The 22,530-nt window shown below is 40.9% G+C and overlaps 1 protein-coding gene across 2 annotated transcripts in view; it reads right to left on the bottom strand.

The window, feature by feature from the left end:
• The window catches only part of FSHR (follicle stimulating hormone receptor), a 162,962-nt gene that overhangs the window by 15,339 nt on the left and 125,093 nt on the right, over positions 1-22,530 (bottom strand). Inside the window, exons 5-8 of one of the 2 annotated variants that reach the window (XM_060027580.1) lie at positions 9,002-9,073; positions 7,747-7,824; positions 2,114-2,182; positions 1,928-2,002 (exon numbers count right to left, since the gene is read on the bottom strand). In XM_060027580.1, the coding sequence (XP_059883563.1) occupies positions 1,928-2,002; positions 2,114-2,182; positions 7,747-7,824; positions 9,002-9,073 (294 nt within the window). The remainder of the gene's footprint in view (positions 1-1,927; positions 2,003-2,113; positions 2,183-7,746; positions 7,825-9,001; positions 9,074-22,530) is intronic. The other variant, XM_060027581.1, reaches the window with a different exon arrangement.

Raw genomic sequence — 22,530 nt, 5'->3', positions numbered from 1 at the left:
TTTGTTACACCCGTGTCCTGCTTGGTGCCTCATAGGGCATGTCGTGACCTGATATTATTAAGTTGCATATTTAGTTCTATTGTCTGACTCCCCCTTATAGGAATGCAAGCTTTCTGTGAGGAAAAACTTTTGTTCCTTGCACTATATACAGTGCATAGCACACAGCTGGTGCTTAAGATCTATCTGCGTGAATCAGTGAGTGAATATAAAAATATATATATATATATATACACACACACATATATAATATTATTAAGCTTCAAACAGTATTAGGAAATAGGTATTATTGTTTCTGCCATTTTTTGTTTGTTTGTTTCTGCCCTTTTTAGGTGAGGAAACCGAGGTTTAGAGAGCTGAAAGAACTGGTTTTAAACCTAGGTAGTCTGCTCTGGCATCTGTGCTTTAATCATGTGGATACTCCCTTCGTTTGTACATATTGCCTATCTGAAACCAGGCATTCTGGAATAATCTTTGGACTTCTTCAAAGAGACAGAGTCCCATGTAAGGTCACAACATATCCTTTATCATCAGTAATGACCATTTATGGAGTTTCTGCTCTACCATACAGGATCTCATTCCAGAGATGCCTGGGTTCCAGCCTGAAGGAGAATACAGTCGCCCCTTGGTGTCTGTTGGGGATTGGTTCCAGGACCCACCGCAGATACCAGAATCCACGGATGCCCAAGTTTCATAGCCCTGTCCTCCTTATCCAGGATTCCACATCGAGGATTCAACCAACCACAGATAGTATATATTTATTGAAAAAAATCCACGTGTAAGTGGACTCAGTTCAAACCTGTGTTGTTCAAGGGTCAACTGGATAAGCTCTTTGGTGAAAATGAAGTGATGTTGATAGATGGTACGTAGATAGGTAGATAATATGTATACTGACTGCCAAGTAAGAGGTGCTGGCTAGTGGCTCCCAAATGCCCCAGCTGGCCTTAGGCAGGCTATAGGAGGATCATCTAGCAAACCTGACATCTAGCCACATGTTTATCTATTTCTTTGCTCACTATTTCTTCTTGGATCTGACTCCTTCCTTCCAGATTCCTTTCTTATTCCTACAGTACCTTTGTCCATAGATGTAGTGGGTCTTGCTTGGAGCCTAGGAAAACACATTTTTAAAAAGCTCTTGCGGATTTGGGCCCCTGCAGCCGTGAAGACTGTGTGAATCACAGGAGGAGGCATTCACTGTTGGCTGAGATTGTCAGGGAAGAGGTGGGTGACCCTTGTGGAAGGGCAGGGACTGATGAGAAGAGAATAGGGGAAAGTCACTCTTGGGGGGAGAAATGGACACGAGGAAGCAATAATAGGAGGAGAGGTGCTGATGCAGGGCTGAGAGGCACTGGATACATCCCAAGAGATCTGGAATCGAGACAAAGAGGATCCAGACATAAATGTGTGTGTATATCTCACTGGTTTGAGGGAAACCCCTGGACGTTGAGAGTGAGGAAGGAGAACTGTGCTTTCCCTTTCAGGGAAGAGATGTATAGCAGAGTGGTTAAGAGTGTACTATGAGTTAGACCAGTTTGGTGTGGAATCTGTGCTCTAAAATTTCTGTGACCTTGGATGAATTGACCCCTCCAGGGAAGCCCGTTTTTTCTTCTCTAAAATGGGACTGATAGCTCCTACCACAGAGGTTATTGTAAGGATTAAATTAGAAAATTCATCTTAAGTTTTTAAAACACTGGCTGGGACTTGGTAAGTGCTCATTAAATGTTAGTTGTTGTTGTTACTCTTGCTACTTTACTGAAATTTAGAATGTGGATCAGCCCTAAATTGTCCGATAAATCTTTGCAGATGACACAAATAAAATTTGATCTTAATTGCCAGCCCTGCGTCATAAGCTTCCCCGAATTGGAGAAAGTTGACTTCTAAAACGTAAGATGCTGGTCTCTTGCACACGGAAGTGGGGGAAGCTACTCACAGAATGACTGGTCCAGAGGCTCCCTGGAAAACATCATTAGGCAATTCTTCCAAATTATTGTTATCACTTAGATTCCTGGGGATGGAGTTGAGGAAAGAAGAAGGGAAACACAAAGCCATGTAAACATTACTGTTGTAAGAGCCATTTCCCTCTAAATGACCTGGAAGAATAGTCAGGGCTACTTACAGCTCATCTAGTTGGGTTCCGTTGAATGCACAGTTGTGTATTTCTTGAATCCCATTCTTACTCAGCCATCTGAAATAAAAGACCCATTAAAAAGCCAATACTGTCGGATGCAAACAATACATGGGTTTCATAATTGGAAGCACTGGGGCAGGGTCAGACAGCACAGGTCAGTGGCATAAATAAAATACCGCCCTTAAAGCTTGGGGTTGGGGTGGAAGGGAGACTGATTTATCACTGTATAACCTTTTGTAACATTGGAAGTTTGCATTATGTGCATGTATTATTCAGAGAAATAAATGAAATCTAATTTTGAGAAGGCACACTTAGGCATAGCAGCCTGGATCCCAGAAGGTCTTTGCACATATCAGTTGTGTGCAGAGACAATGCCATGGAGAGAGCAGACAAAGATCTGTCCTGTCCTGAAGGACAGAAATCATACAGTTATCGAACAAGTGTTTATAAGACGGAGTTGTCACCTTTCTGTATGGCCTTAAGCCTCTCACTCAGGCTCATTCACAGCAGCAGGCCTGGCTGTCATCAAAAAGTGATCTAATTAAGCTGTCAGACAACCTGCACATCTCCCGTGACCTGCAGGGACTTGGTTATTGGTGGTTTGTGGAGGTGGCTCTGGGTTAAGCCAGAAAGGAGGAGAAATCAGTGATAGAGACTGTGGGTCGTGGCGGGGTGAGGTTGTGTGAGTGGGCGTGGGGGGGAGGCTCTGGGCGAGGGGGGGCTGGATGTGGAACAGTCATCCTGATTGTGCCAAGAAGGTCAGTGAGCAGGTTTGCCTGGACAGGGGAGCCCAAGGACACCTTGGGCTGACAGCTCTGCATTGCTGTGCCCCTAGATGGATCTGAAAACAAAAGCAGAAATCCAAGGTCAGGAGAGCTTAGCCTGAAGAGCCTCTGATCCGTTGCTCTTGATTTGCTGTCAGGTCCTTTCCCTTGTCAGGCTCAGTAGGTGTGCAAATAACACTGTTCCAAAAGCTGACCCAGAGAAGTTTCCGTGTGTTCAGGACATCGATGGTTTCCGGTGCTGCAGTGGGTAGCTCAACACGCTTAAAATCACAGGAGGACAACTGCATGTGTTTTTCTTCCTCCAGAAAGCCAGTTAGCTGAAAATCCACACAGGAGTAATGCAAGTCTTTCAAAACGTTAGCAACCAATTGGTGGCTTCCGATGGCCAAGAAGTGTCTGTGCATCCCAAGTCCTGCCTGCCCCACGCCTACCCAAGTGTCCCCAGCACATCCAGCCTCCGGACTGATTTGTCAGCCTATTCCTGGGGGGGTGACAGTCGCTGGAGCAGCTGCCCCTAACCTGTGGGAGGTGGATCCTGGGGGTTTTGGATCAAACAAAGGGGTCAGCAAACTTTCTATAGGAGGCCCAATAATAAATTTTAGGTTTTGTGGGGTTAAGAAGCAAAATGAGAATATTATTGTTACATAGGTACTTTATATAGGTACTTATAAAACAATTGTCACAAAATTTTTATTGACCAAACTTAAAGTATAATAGTAATAATTGAGCACAATTTTTTTTTGTAGTATAGGTCTACTATTGAAAAGAATGAATTGTTTTCTTTTTTGGGGGTAACATTTTGCTTCATTTAGGTTTAGTGTTTGTGTTCCCTACCATCAAAATCTTCACTTATAAAAGCTGGTCCTAGATCAGGGACCAGATACGCACCATTGGGTGTAGTTGGCTGACCCTTAACCCAACAAAAGCAGTGTGCAAATCCATATGAGCTCTACCTAACGTTTTTTTCTATAGACTAGATAATTAACATTTTCTGCATGTATATGTCATGCAAATAGATGTTGCTATGATTAAATAAAATGCAGACTAATTTAAAAGAATTATTGTATTTAAAGTAGCCCTTTGTCTTTATGGATTTTCTTAATAGATGCCATCACATGGGGAGCGGGTGGCATTTTTTGATGTCAACAGATCAGCACACAAAAAACATACTGTGTACAGAATTCTTGCCCTGGGTTTACATTAGGCTGTAAGACTCTCAAACTACTACCAGAGAAGCTGATATTTATCACCTATATGCCTAGTTTCTTAAGAGAGGTAGTGCTGGTTTTAAAACCAACCTCATGATGATGGTGACGACAAACAGGGCAGAGCGTCAGCTAAGGAGTAACTGAATCATGCTTTCCTTAGTCGTTTTGTTTTGTCCCTTCCCTGGTGTGTTCACTCAGTGCAGGCTCAGGAGGCTCCAGAAGCAGGGTCTGCCCTCATCCTAAAGAATGAAGGTGCTGGGGGACCTGGTCCATGAAATCTCCTTGAGGGGCAGGCAAGTGAGATGGAAGCCAGCTGAGGAAGGGAGGAAACGCACAGGAAGTGAGCAGTTCCTGTGGCCGGGCTGTGCTGGGAGATGGCACACATGTAACCTCATTTCATCTCTTCTGAATTAGCCCATTCTGCTGGTCGGCCATAGCTAGGTATTTCCCTGTTCAGAATTTCTGGTTGCAGGGCAGAGTACGGGTGGCTGCTAGCCAAGTGTGATAATCCTTCATTGTTGGGCTGTTTTGAAAACAATATCTATTTATATATATAGAACAGGGCTTCACGATTTTGAAAGATGCCAATGTATAGAAAGCTTTTCCAGTCATCAGAGCCATTTTGCCGGGCTTTTTTTTTTTTTTTTTTTTGGCGACACGCGTGCCTCTCAGTGTTGTGGCCTCTCCCTTTGCGGAGCACAGGCTCCGGACGCGCAGGCCCAGCGGCCATGGCTCACGGGCCCAGCCGCTCCGCGGCATGTGGGATCCTCCCGGACCGGGGCACGAACCTGTGTCCCCTGCGTCGACAGGCGAACTCTCAACCACTGCGCCACCAGGGAAGCCCCAGGCTTTTTTTTTTTTTTTTTTCCTGAGGACCCGTGGATGTCCCTAGGAGGAGAAAGTGCCCCTGCATCCAGACATAGCGCCTGGACTAGGCACAACTGGAGACTTAAATTGTGGTGAGTGTGGATCTTCTGATTCTGTTATCTATGGATTAAGGGCCATCTGAGGTTTTAAAAAAAAAAAAAAAAAAGACGCATTTCTCACAAATGTGAATTTATCCTTTAGAGACATGTCTGAGAAATGCTGGCTCTTAAGAAAGCTGTCCTCGCTAGGAGAGTGTGCTCTCAGCTCTGGGGAACCACACAGTATCCGTGGACAGGAATCAGTGAAGAGTGGCTATGATCTCTATGCTTCTTTTGTAGTTTTGGGCTTGCAGGACACTCTCCAAAGTTCTTATTTCCTGAAATTCTTTTCCTCCACTTGGGAAAAGTTAAGACTAGGTAGATCAGGACAGGTTGCCTTCTGTCTTATGTTCTGGACAAAAAGGATGTGTGTCAGTATGCAAAACTGTGAGAACATTATTAATACAAACGGACTTTTTAAAAAAATTGAGATAATGGACATCTAACATCGTATTAATTTCAGGTTACCACTTATATATTTTCTGTAAAAATACTCTGGGAGTTCCCCGGTGGTCTAGTGTTAGGACTCTGTGCTTCCACTGCTGTGGCCTGGGTTCAATCCCAGCTCAGGGAACTAAGATCTCACAAGCCGCGTGCCACAGCCAAAAAAAAAAACTGTATTAATAAACTTGCCACATGAACTAATTTTGAATCACTATATTTAAAAATGACACATATGTTTAGAGCAACTTTCTTTTTTTAATATAAATTTATTTATTTATTTATTTATGGCTGCGTTGGGTCTTCGTTGCTGTGTGGGGGCTTTTCTCTAGTTGCGGCGAGCGGGGGCTACTCTTCGTTGCGGTGTGTGATCTTCTCATTGCGGTGGCTTCTCTTGTAGCAGAGCACGGGCTCTAGGTACGCAGGCTTCAGTAGTTGTGGCATGTGAGCTCAGTAGTTGTGGCTTGCGGGCTCTAGAGCACAGGCTCAGTAGTTGTGGTGCACGGGCTTAGTTGCTCCGCGGCATGTGGGATCTTCCCGGACCAGGGCTTGAACCCGTGTCCCCTGCATTGGCAGGTGGATTCTTAACCACTGCACCACCAGGGAAGTCTCTAGAGCAACATTTAAAGAAGCACAAGCGTCCAGGTACAACTGATTACATTTATCACTAATCTCCTCCCTCCATTATGTAGCCAAGGAGTCCTTTTGCTGCAGCACACCAGGCCGGTATTACTCAGGTACTCACTATTTTCCAAAAGTTCCTTTTTAGCTTTTTTTTTTTTTTTTTTAACCTCCTTGGCCTTGAAGATTCTGTTTCCTCTGCTCGTCCTTTGCCAATGCTGTGGCTAAATCCCACTCGTCTTTTAATGGCCATCTTCGACCCAACATCCTTTCTCAGCCACCTACCTTCCTTCCCTCATTTAACTCTTCCTTCAAGCCTCGCGTCAAATCACATTATACCTTCTTTATGCTTAGAACAATTGCTTTTATTTTGCACATATTTCATGCTGCTTTTTTCCTTTGCTTTCCCTTTCTCTCATACTTCTCACACCCCATCAACTCTTTCCAACACACACACACACACAGAGATTCCAAATATCATGAGCATATTAAGGGAAAGGATTAGGAATTACCTACAATTTTGTCCCATTACTATGTACTCTGAGTGCAGGCCTTTGATTTTATTTTTTCCTTCATACATCCTATTTCTCTGCTAATCTCTTTCAAACCTTTTCTGTTGTTCTCTGTAATAAATTTACATCAAATACTTCGCTTAGCTTTATTCTTCAGTATGTTCTCATCTCTGCCTACAGTTTCTCTCTGGACCCTCCCACCACCTTGCTCCTTTTTTTTGTTTTTTTTAATATAGATGGGTCTCTAAATCATATTATTGCTTTGAGAAAGACTAAAATTCTTTCTGGACCAGAACTTACCTTTTGTACATATCAGCATATTGAAACACATGTATATTTTTAAAAAAAACACAACATTTGTGAAATGTAAAGAGAAAATACTTTTCTTACAGATGTAATTGCAATTACCAGTTCCCCAAATGTCATTCTATGCATCTAACTTCCGTGGATCCCACAAACACTTGGGTAACCCCTAGTGCCCTATTTCTTGGCCATCTCGGGAAGTACGTAAACTGCCACGCAGGCTACTGGCACAAACCATTAGAAGGTAGTCCGTTAATAATGCAGAGTGCGCTTAAAAACTTGCCCCAAAGTCAGAGAGATTAACTCAAGCTCATTAAAAAACGTGATTGTTTCAAGAAAATGAGAAGTCATCTTATATGCTCAGCGTGGGGCTGAACAGAAGCTGCTTGGCATGGTTATGAGGGGATATCCGTGTCTTCTTGATTCAGACTCCTTCTTGGTCTTTTTCTTTGGGCAACAGAAGCCTTGCCAGGCAGTAACTAGCTTCATTGATGCGTGAGTTGTTCTGGCCCTCAGAACAGATGTTGCGTCACAGGAGACCATCATTCAAAGAGCAATTTTAAATACGTGAATTGCACCACAGAATCATACATTATTAACATGTCTCCATGTTGTGATTTGGAAATGTAAAGATGGGAAATGAGAGAAAAACACAGAACCAGAGAGAAACTGGAAAGGTGAAATGCCAAAGTTACCCAAACAATAAAAGGAGCATACCATTATGAGAAAGAAATCATTACAGGAAAAACCAAATGTTCCTCCATTGGAGTGTTTTCCTTTACTTACAGAATCGTACTTTCAAAACTTAGCCCCATGAAAGAATTTCTTTCAACTGTGTGGATGTTTATATTATCTTGAATGTCTCTAGAAGAAAGTACAGACAAATTAGGTATTTATGTCAGCTCCACTCCATGTCATCTCCCCGCAAGCAGTCTACTTGGCATGGTGTAGTCTTTAGCTGAGGTAATGTTGGAATAGCTGTTGTTCTGAAGGTTGATGAGCTCAGTGTTTGGGAGATGAATGGCATCTCATTTACGTTTAGTATATCAGTTCTTCTTAACAATGGAATTGCAGACATGCAGCCTCTTCCCTCTCTGAAAGTCGTCTTAGCTAATTCAACTGTGCTGAGGTTCTAACAGACTCATTTGTTACCCTTGCCTCCACAGTTGGTACCTGATCAATAGGACAAAGTCACTTAAGCTGACCTTTCATCTCCAGCCCAAACTTCTCCATCCACCTTACTTGGGCCTTCATCTTCCTCCATCTCAATCCCCTTCTCAAAGCTAGTTTCCTTCCTCTGTTCTCCTTGGGTCACAGAAATTTTTATCATTGGTTTTTCTCCTTCTGACTGAAAGGATGAAGAAAGTCTCGGTTTTCTGTTTGTACCCCTCATCCTCTGAAGCTTCCCTGTTGGGTCTGATCTAACATGTAAATGTAAAAGGAGTAAATTGCTTGGAACAATTTGAGAAATGGGGGATATTCTCTAGTTTTCCCTCTCCCTCCCTCTCTCCTTCCTTCCTTAGCTCATTGCATCTCTTCCCTACCTCTTCCTTTTGGGTCTGTCCAGATTCTTACAATTTCACTATTGAAAATAAACTTGCTATTATACATTGCCTTTTCTCTTGCTCTTTCAAAATACATCGTCATTAACACTTCACTGTGAGTTTGTCAGGTGGTTTCTTTATGCTTAGGGCAGCATGGGAATTCTGGAGGGAAGAGGAGACGATGATAGAAGACAAAGGGGGTTACAGGAGGGAGGTGTGTAAGGTACTAAATAGTGAAGAAAGGGGAGACTTCCTGATTTGCTACAAGCTGGCTCTGTTGACAACTGTCTTACTGAGGAGCCTGCTGACTTTCTCCAAACTGAGATTAGCTGGCCTTAAGGTAAAACCGAGGACACTTGCTGTTTGCCTTCCTACCTCTGCTCACCCAGAGCAACATCTTTGGAGGATGTAGACTACACAGTGCATATTACAGGCCCAGAGGCTGTTGGGCAGGACAGCTATCGAGTAAAGAGTTGGTAACCACTCTTCAAACTTACAGTAACACCTTTTGGAGAGATTGAATCTTGTGAACAGCTGGCAAGTGCTTAATACCTGTGTTGGATATTAACCTAGAAAGAGACAAACTGAGAGTGAGTGAAAAACGAAGCTGGTTATTTTAACAATTGCTAGAGTCTAAGCTTTCCAAATTCAAAATATCAATTTTGAGCTTTCAGAAAAACCTACCAGAAAATCCCATAATACACCTGAATCATGCTAATGTTTTCTATTTTAAGACTCTAACCAGGATATAGGAAGCTACTGATACCTTAGAGAAAGGAAACTTACACTTCAGGCACAAAGATCTGCTAGTATACCACAAGGCATACCTTTTTTTTTTTATTAACATCTTTATTGGAGTATAATTGCTTTACAATGGTGTGTTAGTTTCCGCTTTATAACAAAGTGAATCAGCTATACATATACATATCTTCCCATATCTCTTCCCTCTTGCATCTCCCTCCCTCCCACCCTCCCTATCCCACCCCTCTAGGTGGTCACAAAGCACCGAGCTGATCTCCCTGTGCTATGCGGCTGCTTCCCACTAGCTATCTATTTTACGTTTGGTAGTGTATATGTGTCCATGCCACTCTCTCACGTTGTCAGAGCTTACCCTTCCCCCTCCCCATATCCTCAAGTCTATTCTCTAGTAGGTCTCTGTGTTTATTCCAGTCTTGCCCCTAGGTTCTTCATGACCTTTTTTTTTTTGCCTTAGATTCGATATATATGTGTTAGCATACGGTATTAGTTTTCCTTTCTGACTTACTTTACTCTGTACGACAGACTCGAGGTCCATCCACCTCACTACAAATAACTCAATTTTGTTTCTTTTTATGGCTGAGTAATATTCCATTGTACATGTGCCACATCTTTATCCATTCATCTGTTGATGGACACTTAGGTTGCTTCCATGTCCTGCCTATTGTAAATAGAGCTGCAATGAACATTTTGGTACATGACTCTTTTTGAATTATGGTTTTCTCAGGGTATATGCCCAGTAGTGGGATTGCTGGGTCATATGGTAGTTCTATTTGTAGTTTTTTAAGGAACCTCCATACTGTTCTCCATAGTGGCTGAACCAATTCACATTCCCACCAGCAGTGCAAGAGTGTTCCCGTTTCTCCACACCCTCTCCAGCATTTATTGTTTCTAGATTTTTTGATGATGGCCATTCTGACTGGTGTGAGATGATATCTCATTGTAGTTTTGATTTGCATTTCTCTAATGATTAATGATGTTGAACATTCTTTCATGTGTTTGTTAGCAGTCTGTATATCTTCTTTGGAGAAATGTCTGTTTAGGTCTTCTGCCCATTTTTGGATTGGGTTGTTTGTTTTTTTGATATTGAGCTGCATGAGCTGATTGTAAATTTTGGAGATTAATCCTTTGTCAGTTGCTTCATTTGCAAATATTTTCTCCCATTCTGAGGGTTGTCTTTTGGTCTTGTTTATGGTTTCCTTGGCTGTGCAAAAGCTTTGAAGTTTCATTAGGTCCCATTTGTTTATTTTTGTTTTCATTTCTATTTCTCTAGGAGGTGGGTCAAAAGGATCTTGCTGTGATTTATGTCATAGAGTGTTCTGCCTGTGTTTTCCTCTAAGAGTTTGATAGTGTCTGGCCTTACACTTAGGTCTTTAATCCATTTTGAGCTTATTTTTGTGTATGATGTTAGGGAGTGTTCTAATTTCATACTTTTACATGTACCTGTCCAGTTTTACCAGCACCACTTATTGAAGGGGCTGTCTTTTCTCCACTGTATATTCTTGCCTCCTTTATCAAAGATAAGGTGACCATATGTGCGTGGGTTTATCTCTAGCCTTTCTATCCTGTTCCATTGATCTATATTTCTGTTTTTGTGTCAGTACCATACTGTCTTGATTACTGTAGCTTTGTAGTATAGTCTGAAGTCAGGGAGCCTGATTCCTCCAGCTCCGTTTTTCGTTCTCAAGATTGCTTTGGCTATTCGGGGTCTTTTGTGTTTCCATACAAATTGTGAAATTTTTTGTTCTAGTTCTGTGAAAAATGCCAGTGGTAATTTGGTAGGGATTTGATTAAATCTGTAGATTGCTTTGGGTAGTAGAGTCATTTTCACAATGTTGATTCTTCCAATCCAAGACCATGGTATATCTCTCCATCTATTTGTATCATCTTTAATTTCTTTCATCAGTGTCTTATAATTTTCTGCATGCAGGTCTTTTGTCTCCTTAGGTAGGTTTATTCCTAGATATTTTATTCTTTTTGTTGCAGTGGTAAATGGAAGTGTTTTCTTAATTTCACTTTCAGATTTTTCATCATTAGTGTATAGGAATGCCAGAAATTTCTGTGCATTAATTTTGTATCCTGCTACTTTACCAAATTCATTGATTAGATCTAGTAGTTTTCTGGTAGCATCTTTAGGATTCTCTATGTATAGTATCATGTCATCTGCCAAAAGTGACAGCTTTACCTATTCTCTTCCGATTTGGATTCCTTGTATTTCCTTTTCTTCTCTGATTGCTGTGGCTAAAACTTCCAAAACTATGTTGAATAAGAGTGGTGAGAGTGGGCAACCTTGTCTTGTTCCTGATCTTAGTGGAAATGGTTTCAGTTTTTCCCCATTGAGGACGATGTTGGCTGTGGGTTTGTCATATATGGCCTTTATTATGTTGAGGAAAGTTCCCTCAATGCCTACTTTCTGGGGGGGTTTTATCATAAACGGGTGTTGAATTTTGTCGAAAGCTTTCTCTGCATCTATTGAGATGATCATATGGTTTTTCTCTTTTGGTTTGTTAATATGGTGTATCACATTGATTGATCTGCGTATATTGAAGAATCCTTGCATTCCCGGAATAAACCCCACTTGATCATGGTGTATGATCCTTTTAATGTGCTGTTGGATTCTGTTTGCTAGTATTTTGTTGAGGATTTTGGCATCTATGTTCATCAGTGATGTTGGCCTGTAGTTTTCTTTCTTTGTGACATCCTTGTCTGGTTTTGGTATCAGGGTGATGGTGGCCTTGTAGAATTAGTTTGGGAGTGTTTCTCCCTCTGCTGTATTTTGGAAGAGTTTGAGAAGGATGGTGTTAGCTCTTCTCTAAATGTTTGATAGGATTCACCTGTGAAGCCCTCTGGTCCTGAGCTTTTGTTTGTTGGAAGATTTTTAATCACAGTTTCAATTTCAGTGCTTGTGATTGGTCTGTTCATATTTTCTATTTCTTCCTGGTTCAGTCTTGGCAGTTGTGCATTTCTGAGAATTTGTCCATTTCTTCCAGGTTGTCCATTTTATTGGCATAGAGTTGCTTGTAGTAATCTCTCATGATCCTTTGTATTTCTGCAGTGTCAGTTGTTACTTCTCCTTTTTCACTTCTAATTCTATTGATTTGAGTCTTCTCCATTTTTTTCTTGATGAGTCTGGATAATGGTTTATCAATTTTGTTTATCTTCTGAAAGAACCAGCTTTTAGTTTTATTGATCTTTGCTATCATTTCCTTCATTTCTTTTTCATTTCTTTCTGATCTATCTTTATGATTTCTTTCCTTCTGCTAACTTTGGGGTTTTTTGTTCTTTTTTGTCTAATTGCTTTATGTGCAAGGTTAGATTGTTTATTCAAGATGTTTCCTGTTTCTTAAGGTAGGATTGTATTGCTATAAACTTCCCTCTTAGAAGTGCTTTTGCTGCATCCCGTAGGTTTTGGGTCATTGTGTCTCCATTGTCATTTGTTTCTAGGTATTTTTTGATTTCCTCTTTGATTTCTTCAGTGATCACTTCGTTATTAAGTAGTGTATTGTTTAGCCTCCGTGTGTTTGTAGTTTTTACAGATCTTTTCCTGTAATTGATATCTAGTCTCATTGCATTGTGGTCGGAAAAGATACTTGATACGATTTCAGTTTTCTTAAATTTACCAAGGGTTGATTTGTGACCCAAGATATGATCTATCCTGGAGAATGTTCCATGAGCACTTGAGAAGAATGTGTATTCTGTTATTTTTGGATGGAATGTCCTATAAATATCAATTAAGTCCATCTTGTTTAATGTATCATTTAAAGCTTGTGCTTCCTTGTTTATTTTCTTTTTGGATGATCTGTCCATTGGTGAAAGTGGGGTGTTAAATTTCCCTACTGTGATTGTGTTACTGTCGATTTCCCCTTTTATGGCTGTTAGTAATTGCCTTATGTATTGAGGTGCTCCTATGTTGGGTGCATAAATATTTACAATTGTTATATCTTCTTCTTGGATTGATCCCTTGATCATTATGTAGTGTCCTTCTTTGTCTCTTGTAATAGTCTTTATTTTCAAGTCTATTTTGTCTGATATGAGAATTGCTACTCCAGCTTTCTTTTGATTTCCATTTGCATGGAATATCTTTTTCCATCCCCTTACTTTGAGTCTGTATGTGTCCCTAGGTCTGAAGTGGTTCTGTTTTACACAGCAAATATACAGGTCCTGTTTTTGTATTCATATAGTGAGTCTGTGTCTTTTGGTGGGAGCAGTTAATCCATTTACATTTAAGGTAATTATCGATATGTATGTTCCTATTCCCATTTTCTTAATTGTTTTGGGTTTGTTATTGTAGGTCTTTTCCTTCTCTTGTGTTTCCTGCCTAGAGAAGTTCCTTTAGCATTTGTTTTAAAGCTGGTTTGTTGGTCCTGAGCTGTCTCAGCTTTTGCTTGTCTGTAAAGGTTTTAATTTCTCCATCAAATCTGAAGAGATTCTTGCTGGGTAGAGTAATCTTGGTTGTAGGTTTTCTCCTTCATCTCTTTAAATATGTCCTGCCACTCCTTTCTGGCTTGCTGAGTTTCTGCTGAAAGATCAGCTGTTGTTCTTATGGGGATTCCCTTGTGTGTTATTTGTTGTTTTTCCCTTGCTGCTTTTAATATGTTTTCTTTGTATTTAATTTTTGATAGTTTGATTAATATGTGTCTTGTCGTGTTTCTCCTTGGATTTATCCTGTATGGGACTCTCTGTGCTTCCTGGACTTGATTAACTATTTCCTTTCCCATATTAGGGAAGTTTTCAACTATAATCTCTTCAAATATTTTCTCAGTCCCTTTCTTTTTCTTTTCTTCTTCTGGGACACCTATAATTCGGATGTTGGTGTTTTTAATGTTAATGTTATCTTAAAAAAAGATAAATTAACATGATCCAAAAGCAGCTTGCAACTAGAAAACAGAATTTTCCTAAATCATCCCCTGTTTCCAATTTCCACATACTCTTTGAAGAACTGCCTCTTCTCCAAGTGATTCTGTTGAGATTAGGGCATGAGTTCCATATCCTTTGACCTCAGAGTATGTATGTGACCTAAGCTGGGCTCATCAGACCCTCTCCTGGGAAGAAGTTGAAGGTTGGTTACAGATGAGTCCACTGATACCATCACTCTCAAGCGAAAGTCCACATATTTCTACAGCTGAGATTTCCAGAGCTATATTGGATCATTTCCAAGGCCTGTGTGTCTTGACCTGGGTTCCCCAGGAAGCAGAGCCTGAGATAAAAGCTGGCTTGCATTTAGTATATTTGATAATATGTGTTCAGAGAGTTTGGGACAGGTGGAATGAAACAGGGATGGAAGAAAGGGAATCAGTACAAGAATGAGTTATTGTACTGTATTGAGTTGTCGACCACTACTAGTGACTGGTCTTTAATGCCAAGGACTTGACTTAGGAGATTTTCAAAATGGGTATCAGAACTATTGCTCTGAATGGGGGAAAAGGGGAGGCATTTATCCACAGACTAGTATTTCCTGTTGGTGGAAGGTATCCCCATGGTGTTAAGTCCACTCTGACGTGCACACTTGTGGGTACCCAGCAAATTCCTACTGGTCATCCCTTACAGTGGTGTAGAAGAAGCCCCAGGACTAGAAATGAGAGGTACACAAGGCCAGAGTAGCTGCTCTACAGTTGAAATTAAGCTGCATTAAGCTGGTTGAAATTTGGGTGGAACTGGCTTCCATAGCAGTGGTGAAAAAGATTTTCAAGTTGACCCATGACAGTTGTCTGACACACTGTTCTTCAGTATTTCCCCGGCTCCTGTAGGTTACTCAGAATCCTTCCAGTTCCTTCCCACTCCCATTTCCCTTTTCTCTGTGTGCCTTACCTAAGACAAAGTTGGTCTTAGTTGCCTGCAATCTAACGAACCTTCACCGGTGCACTCATCATTGTGAAAGATCGTGTGTCTTTTGGGTTTATGATTCTAGAGGAGACTTTAGTGTCTTGTTCTCTGCTTCTGTCTTCAGAAAGCCAATGCATTCTCCCTACAGGTCCCTGAGAACCTGTAATGGTTCTCAGATGTTTTGCTCCTTCTTGGTTCCCAAGTGATCCACACAGAACCCGTTTTGGTCAGTTCTTCCTTTGATTATTTCAGTAGCCCTTGAGATCGTCTCCCTTTGTTTATTTGTGGGAAAGAGCTGTTAACGTGCTTTTGTTAGGAATTTGTTGTGTTATTTACTTTAAAAATTTTCACAGTGAAAAATAAATTGTTTTGTGTAGAGACCTGAGTGAACACAAGCATGTACAGCTGTTTAAATACTGACACACTCAAGATACAGCCAAGTTCCAGAACGCTCCAAGTTATGTTGTGTTGCGCTTTGTAGTTACCTCTCCTTCTACTTCCTATTCCTACCAACCACTGATCAGTTTCTATTTCTATAATTTTGCCTTTTCCAAAATGTCATATCAGTGCAACCATATGTTATGGAACTTCTTTCATACAGTATAATGCATTTGAGAGTCTTCCATGTTATTGTATGTATCAGTAGTTCACTGTTTTTTTTTTTAATATTTATTTATTTAATTTATATTGGCTGCTCTGGGTCTTAGTTGCGGCATGCATGTGGGATATAGTACCCTGACCAGGGTTCGAACCTGGGCCCCCTGCGTTGGGAGATGGAGTCTTACCTGGTGGGCCACCAGGGAAGTCCCAGTAGTTTGCTGTTTTTTATTGCAGATTAGTCTTCCATTGTAAGGATATACCACAGTTTGTTTATTCATTCGTAGGTTGAAGGGCATGTAGGTTGTTTCCAGTTTTTGTGATTATAAAAAAGCTGCTTTAAACATTTGTGTATTGTGTGTGTGTGTGTGTGTGTGTGTGTGTGAGAGAGAGAGAGAGAGAGAGAGAGAGAGACAGACAGACAGAGAGACAGAGACAGAGACTGAGACTGACAGGGAGGGAGGGAGAGAGGGAACATTTCTACTTTTCTTGGGTAACTACGTATGAGTGGGATTACTAGGTCGATGGTAAGTGTATGTTTAACTTTATTGGAAACTGCCCAACTGTTTTCCAAAGTGGCTCTACCATTTTGCACTCTCACTAGCAATGTACGAGAGTTCTAGTGGCTCAACATCCTTTGGTTATTTTAAAAAGTATATTCTTTGAATATAAAAGTAATACATATGTATTGTGAAACTTATGGAAAATATGGAAACATCTACAGCAGACAGTAAAAATCACTTCTAGTTTCACTACCCAGAGATAGCTTCTGTTAACATTTGGAGTTTGAAATTTCTAACCAAAACAAATAACTTCCATGATTGCTCTCCACCACCTCTGAGTTTCTACTCAGAGAAGTTCCAACAGAAACATTGCCATAACTAAATATCTGCTAGCTTGACACAGGCTTATTCTACATTTGTTATATAATCATATCCAGCCTTCTACTATTTTTAGATGTCTTCCCATGCGTCTATGCAGTATTCTTTTAATGAGACATCAAAGCAAGGACCATACTTAATATTCTTTGACAATCTATACTACTGGTGCAGACCGGGAATACAGTATGTGCTCATAAAATATTAGGTTAATTGGTTGTTGGTTCTAAAACATTTCTTGCTTCTGTCACGAAGAATGTATTAAAACGCTTATGCAGTGAATTTACTTGTCAGGTATCACGGATACTTGGAGTAATTAATCTTAAACAGAGGCAAGGAGGTCTGGAGGCCAGGAATCAGGAGAAAGTACATGCCAGCTCTGGCATGAACTAGACGCAAGCCATTTCATCTTTCCAGACTGGAAAGGCTGTGGAGTGTGTGAATATCAAGGTAGATATTATATCAGACACCGCTGAGCCCTGCTTCACATCCTCTTGCTCCATCTTTTACTCTAGCGGTTACCATAGCAACCATGTACATACGGATTTAACTTAGCAGACACTGGCCCTCAGTTATGCTGAGTATCTCTCATTCTGTATCCTCGGCTCCTCTACCACCTCTGAGTGGGACCCTTTTGGGAATCTGCTCAACTATTTTGAGGCATGGGGCAGATTGGGAGGTACAAGGGAGTTAGGACCCCATAGGGCAACTCTTCTAGTGGTGAACTCTTCCACTCCTTGGGTGAACAACTCTTAATGTATTATAAATGACAGCTTAGATGGGCTCTAGCATAATTGGGCCTTGATTTCCTGGTGGCGTTCAGCTGATAATACATTCTTGAGTTGCCTTTCCCTCATTCCTTCTTAGTCATCTAATCTCTTTTCTCCAGTTTGAATGTAAAATAAAATACTCACTTGTTAAGTCCTTGCTCAGACATATTTTGGATCACCTAGACTGAGACCGATACTAACTTGTACTGAATTTCACATTTTACACAGACTCACTGATGGTTGCCATTTGCCTTCACTCCAAATCTGTCTCCACTTGCAGCCCAGCCTTGTTTCTCTTGCTTCTTTTACAGTAAAGTTTCTAGAAAGAGTTGTCTGCGTATGCTATCTTCATTTTCTCATGTTCTATTCCTCTTTAATTTGTTGAGGATGCCCCAGTTTGTTTTCATTCTGTACCCCTCCACTGAAACTACTTTTGTCATGCCCCAAATCTACCAACCCATAAACAATGAATCTAATGAACAATTTAAATTCTCATTTTTTAGACCTTTCAGGAGAATTCAGTACTCTCTGCCAGACTCTCTCTTCTATTAGTTTCTGTCCAATCACACTTTTCTATTATTCCACCTCTTTCTTTGTTACTCCTTTTAAGTTTTTTGTTGTTGACGCCCCCTCCTCTAGACATACTCCGGAGCCTTCTGCCTTTTTTCTCTATAGTCTTGCTGGGAAGGTCTCATTTCCCATGGCTTCAAGTAGTATCAATATGATGACGACTCCTAGATTTATACTTGACTTCTGACCTCTCTAGTTTATCCTAATTAAAGTTTACTTTACATATTCTCTTCTGAATGTCTCATTGACATAGCAAACTAAACTAGTTCCCACCATCACTTTCACAGAACTGCTCCTCTCAATTCTTCCTCATAAACAGCACTCCCATCTATCAGTTATTTGTTAGAAATGTGGCATTAAACTTGGCTTCGTCACCCTCATTCCCCAACATCCAGTCCATCTCAACATCCTCTTAGTTTCCATTTCCATACAGTTTCTTCCATCTCGACTGACATCATTCTAGAACAAGCCACCATCATCTTTCCTCTAGATTTCTGCAATAGTCTCCTCCTTTCCACACATTTAATCTTGTCTTTTCAAACCCATTCTCCATACAGCACACAGAGCATTCTTTTAAAAAATGTAAATAAGCTGACATTAGTCCTCTGCTTTTCTTTAGTTGTTTCCTATAGTAAAATTTATACTCCTTCCTACTTACACTTGAACCCTCGACTCATGCCATTCACCCAATTCACTTCAGCACCAGTGGCTTTCTTTCAGTTCTTCACATGCACTAAGTTCTTCCCTGTATCCAGGCATTTGCACATGCTCTATCTGGAAGGCTCACCACCCACACTTCACCTGGCCAACCTCAACCCATCCTTCAGGGTTCAGTTATAAATGTTGTTTCTTCAGAGAAGAGCTCCCTGATTGCCAGTCTAAATTAAGGTTCCGATTTATTCCCAGTATAATCATATTCCTTTTTAGCACTTTTCCCTTATTAGCACTCATCAAGATTCTCAATTGTATATTAGCTTGCGTTCATGTGTCTATTCAACGTCTGTCTCTTCAACCAGATTGTGAACGACATGATGATGGAAATCTGAAAACTCAATGTTTCTTCTGAAAACTCAACGTTTTCACAGTGGTTGGCACATGTATAGTGCTTGATGTGTATCAGGCCAGGCAGTGTGTTATGGGCTGTCAAGAGATGAGCACAAAAAAGGAATCATTCACTAGCTGTGTTCATCACACCTAACTGATTTGACGTTATATGGATAACAACTTGGCTCTCTTTCTGTTAGTGAATGAGTAAGAATTTTATATAATTAAAGGAGGGAAGAATTTATGATTGTCAATGAGAAGAGTACAAGTACATTATTTAATATCAATAGTATGAGCTCCCAAAGCCACTATACTTATGGGACATCTATAAGTGTCTATAGATGCACACTGAAATTTTTGGTCTTTATAGAAAAGAAAACACACAGCAAAAATGGCTAAGATTATTCCAGTAGTTCTGAGTTTAAGGCACTTAAAAAGATCTAGTGACCATCTAGTGAGATGGATTATTGGTAATAACTCTACAGCTGAAACTCTCCATAGCCCCAAGGTAACTCAGGAAATGGAGTTCAGATGAACACTTAGTTTTCAATTCATTTTTCCCCTTTGATCAATAAATTCATGTCTGTTGGAGGCTGGAAGTGGGTAATCAGCTAGGAGCTCTATGTCTCAATGGGTTTGCTTTGGTCAGATGACTGTTTGCTGTGAAATTATTTTGATTCATTCAACCGCAGTTTATCTTCAAGAACAGGTAAAGGCCTGAGGGCCAAATGTCAGCAAATTTAAGTTCTGCAAATGGATCTTCTAAAGAAAGGAAACTGGCTCACAGGCCTCTCTAGTCAACATTCTGAGCTGGTGTTAACACCTTTCATGCCTAACTGTCGCCAGTCTTGAGGCTACAGTGATGAAAATGGGTACTTCGCCTTCCAGGATGAACTTAGTGAGGTCCCTTCAATTGATGGGAACCAGTCCCACTATGTCCTGCTCCCTAACTAGATACTATACTTGCTTTCATGAACAGTTGACCCCAAAGCTCTAAGGCTCATTGTCCTAAACATCATTAGTGCTTTCATGAATCTTCAACAGTGCTGGTGGGTTGTTTTTTCTTAAATTTATAGTGTGTGTGTGCTCACTTGTTTTGCATTGGGCTATACATCTTCTCTTCATACAACCTCCATCCCATCCAAGAGAGGACACCAAAGACCATGCCCAAACCACCAAAGACCCATGTCTTCAGGGTTTGCAGGTGAATTGAGGAGTTAAGACTAGTATAGTGGAAATACTCAGACAGGTCTAGTGCTAAAATCTATGTTACTGACTGTGAGTGTCTTAAGAGTTCAGGGAATGGGAGAGCAGTATGGGTTGGATTAGTCAAGGAAGGAGAGCAAACCAGATTTCTGAGAGAGTATGAAGCTTACTGGCCTGAACTAGGGAAGTGAGTGTGTGTAGCTTAGACCACAGGAGGTTTATAGGAGGTGGGACACAGAGGAAAAGAGGATGGAAGGGGAAGGAGGAGGCAGTATCTCAAGAATCTTTAAGACCAGGTAAAGGACTTGATGCCTAAGTGTTTAGAAGCCACTCTGAGGTGCTGTAATGGGAAGTAAGAACACTTGGGGACCCCCTGAGCAGAGGTGGCCCATATTTGCACCATCCCATAACCCTGACTTCACAGTAGTGGTCAGGACAAACCAATGGGTAGTTATCGAGAACCTACTGCATAACTCACTGAACTGAGAAAAGTCAGGTAGAATAACATATCAGTCTCCATCACACATGCTAACCAAGAATGCAATTCTTTATCTCTATTCCACTCAGAATCCACCGTGGCAGGGAATGCTGAATTCTGAGACGGTGCGAACCAGTTTTCTTTTAGTTTGTGAACGGAGGCAGAAACAGATTCCCTACCATGGCCTTAATGGCCCACTGAGATATTTTAGGCAAATTTGATTTAAGAATGGGACGCTGCCAGTTGTGTGTCTAGGTTAGGGGTTTACTATTTTTGCCAAAGCACATTTCCTAGAAACCAAGACTGAGGGTTTGAACTTGAACTCCTTTTTCCATCTTCTAATTGATTTCCCGTGATATAAGCTTTGTTTGCACCTAATTTAAGTCTTTGTCTCCCTTATTTTTTTACATTTTTAATTACACTTTTCTGTCTCTTAGATAAAATGTACTTCTTCCTTCTGACCACTCTGGGAGAAGTTAGTTATCCAATGATACATAAGAAGGAGAATCATGGACTATACTTAATTAATCTATGAGAAGCCTCCTTACCTTTTGAGGCTCACTGATATTGAGTTTCCTATTAACTGTAGATCCTTATTGACTGGGAATTTGCATCTCTACCTACACCATTAGAAAAGATGCTAACATATACTTTCCAAATCATTAAATAAAGATTTGATTAGGTGTAAAATCACGTAAGCTTGGCGTTGGATGGGAGTATGTGTAATAAGCTGTAGTTCAATGGAAAGGGCCTTAGACGTAAGATGAGGGACCCTGGATTTAGGTGCTTTCTGTCTCACTAGTTGGATGGCGCTGAGCAGTTCACTTACTTTTTCAGAGCCTCGGTTTCTCTTTCTGTAAAATGATCTTGGGTAAGGAATTACCTGAGACAGTGGGAGAGCCTTGTTTCCTGCCTCCCCAGTCTCATGTCTTCAAAGCTGGAAATATTTAACTCATATTCAGATCAGACTTGCCTCAGTCTCCATGGAAACCAAACTCCTTAGCAATCAGGGGGAATTTAATGAGCCCGAAGGCAGGATTTTGAAGATCTCAGCCTTATTAGCCTGGCTGCAGATTCTGTTTTGACCTAATATTCTGGTTAAACAGTCGGGCTCTGGTCCTCTTCTCAGATAGGACGAGTAGCATAGCTTTAAACTAGCAGCTCTGTTGCTAGAGGATCTGGGTTCAAGTCCTGACTGTACCACTTTTTAAGCTGTATGGCCGTAAGGAGTCAGTTGAAGTCTGTAGGACTCAGATCCTTTATCTATTACTCAGGGAAATAAGATTTACCTAACAGGAAACCTTAGCACTGTGTCCAGGCACTGTTATTGGTCATGGTTCAGTCCCATTCCATTGCTATAACTGAGACCTTGTCTGATTTCCTGGTTTCCCTAGAACCTGGGCCATGCCTTGCTTTCCCCCAGTTCTCTTGGGCACTGAGATGCTGTTTCCGTGTCTGGGTCCTTGTTGTCCTTGTGGGACCTCCATGATGCCTGGGCAGGCTGGTCTGTTATCTGCTGCCTGAGGCTCTCTGTGCCCTGTTGCAACACTGGAAGCCGCAGCTGAATTTCCCAGGTTCCTCCTTCCCCCTTTCTCTAATTTCCTCCTTCTTCTTTGGACAACCTGCCTGGATAAACCTTCTTGCCTGTCAGGTTCTGTTTAGTGTCTGGGTCCTGATCATACTATTACCTAGAGGCTTGTTGGTCATCTCGAGGAAAATTACTACAAAGAGTTGACAAAATGGAAGATGACTTACAAATTAAAAGAAAGTACAAGTGTTCCAATCGGTTGAGTTTTTCTGTGATGAAAAATGACTATCAGAAATAATGTTACAAAGCCGATATTTTCAAATTAGACATATTTGATTTATCTCTTTAAGGGAAAGGTGATGTATTAATAATGAGG

This window comes from Delphinus delphis, chromosome 12 (genome assembly GCF_949987515.2).
Source record: "Delphinus delphis chromosome 12, mDelDel1.2, whole genome shotgun sequence".
Taxonomy (NCBI): Eukaryota; Metazoa; Chordata; class Mammalia; order Artiodactyla; family Delphinidae; genus Delphinus; species Delphinus delphis.
Note: the sequence above shows the minus strand (reverse complement) of the source record. Positions and strands in the feature narration are given on the sequence as shown.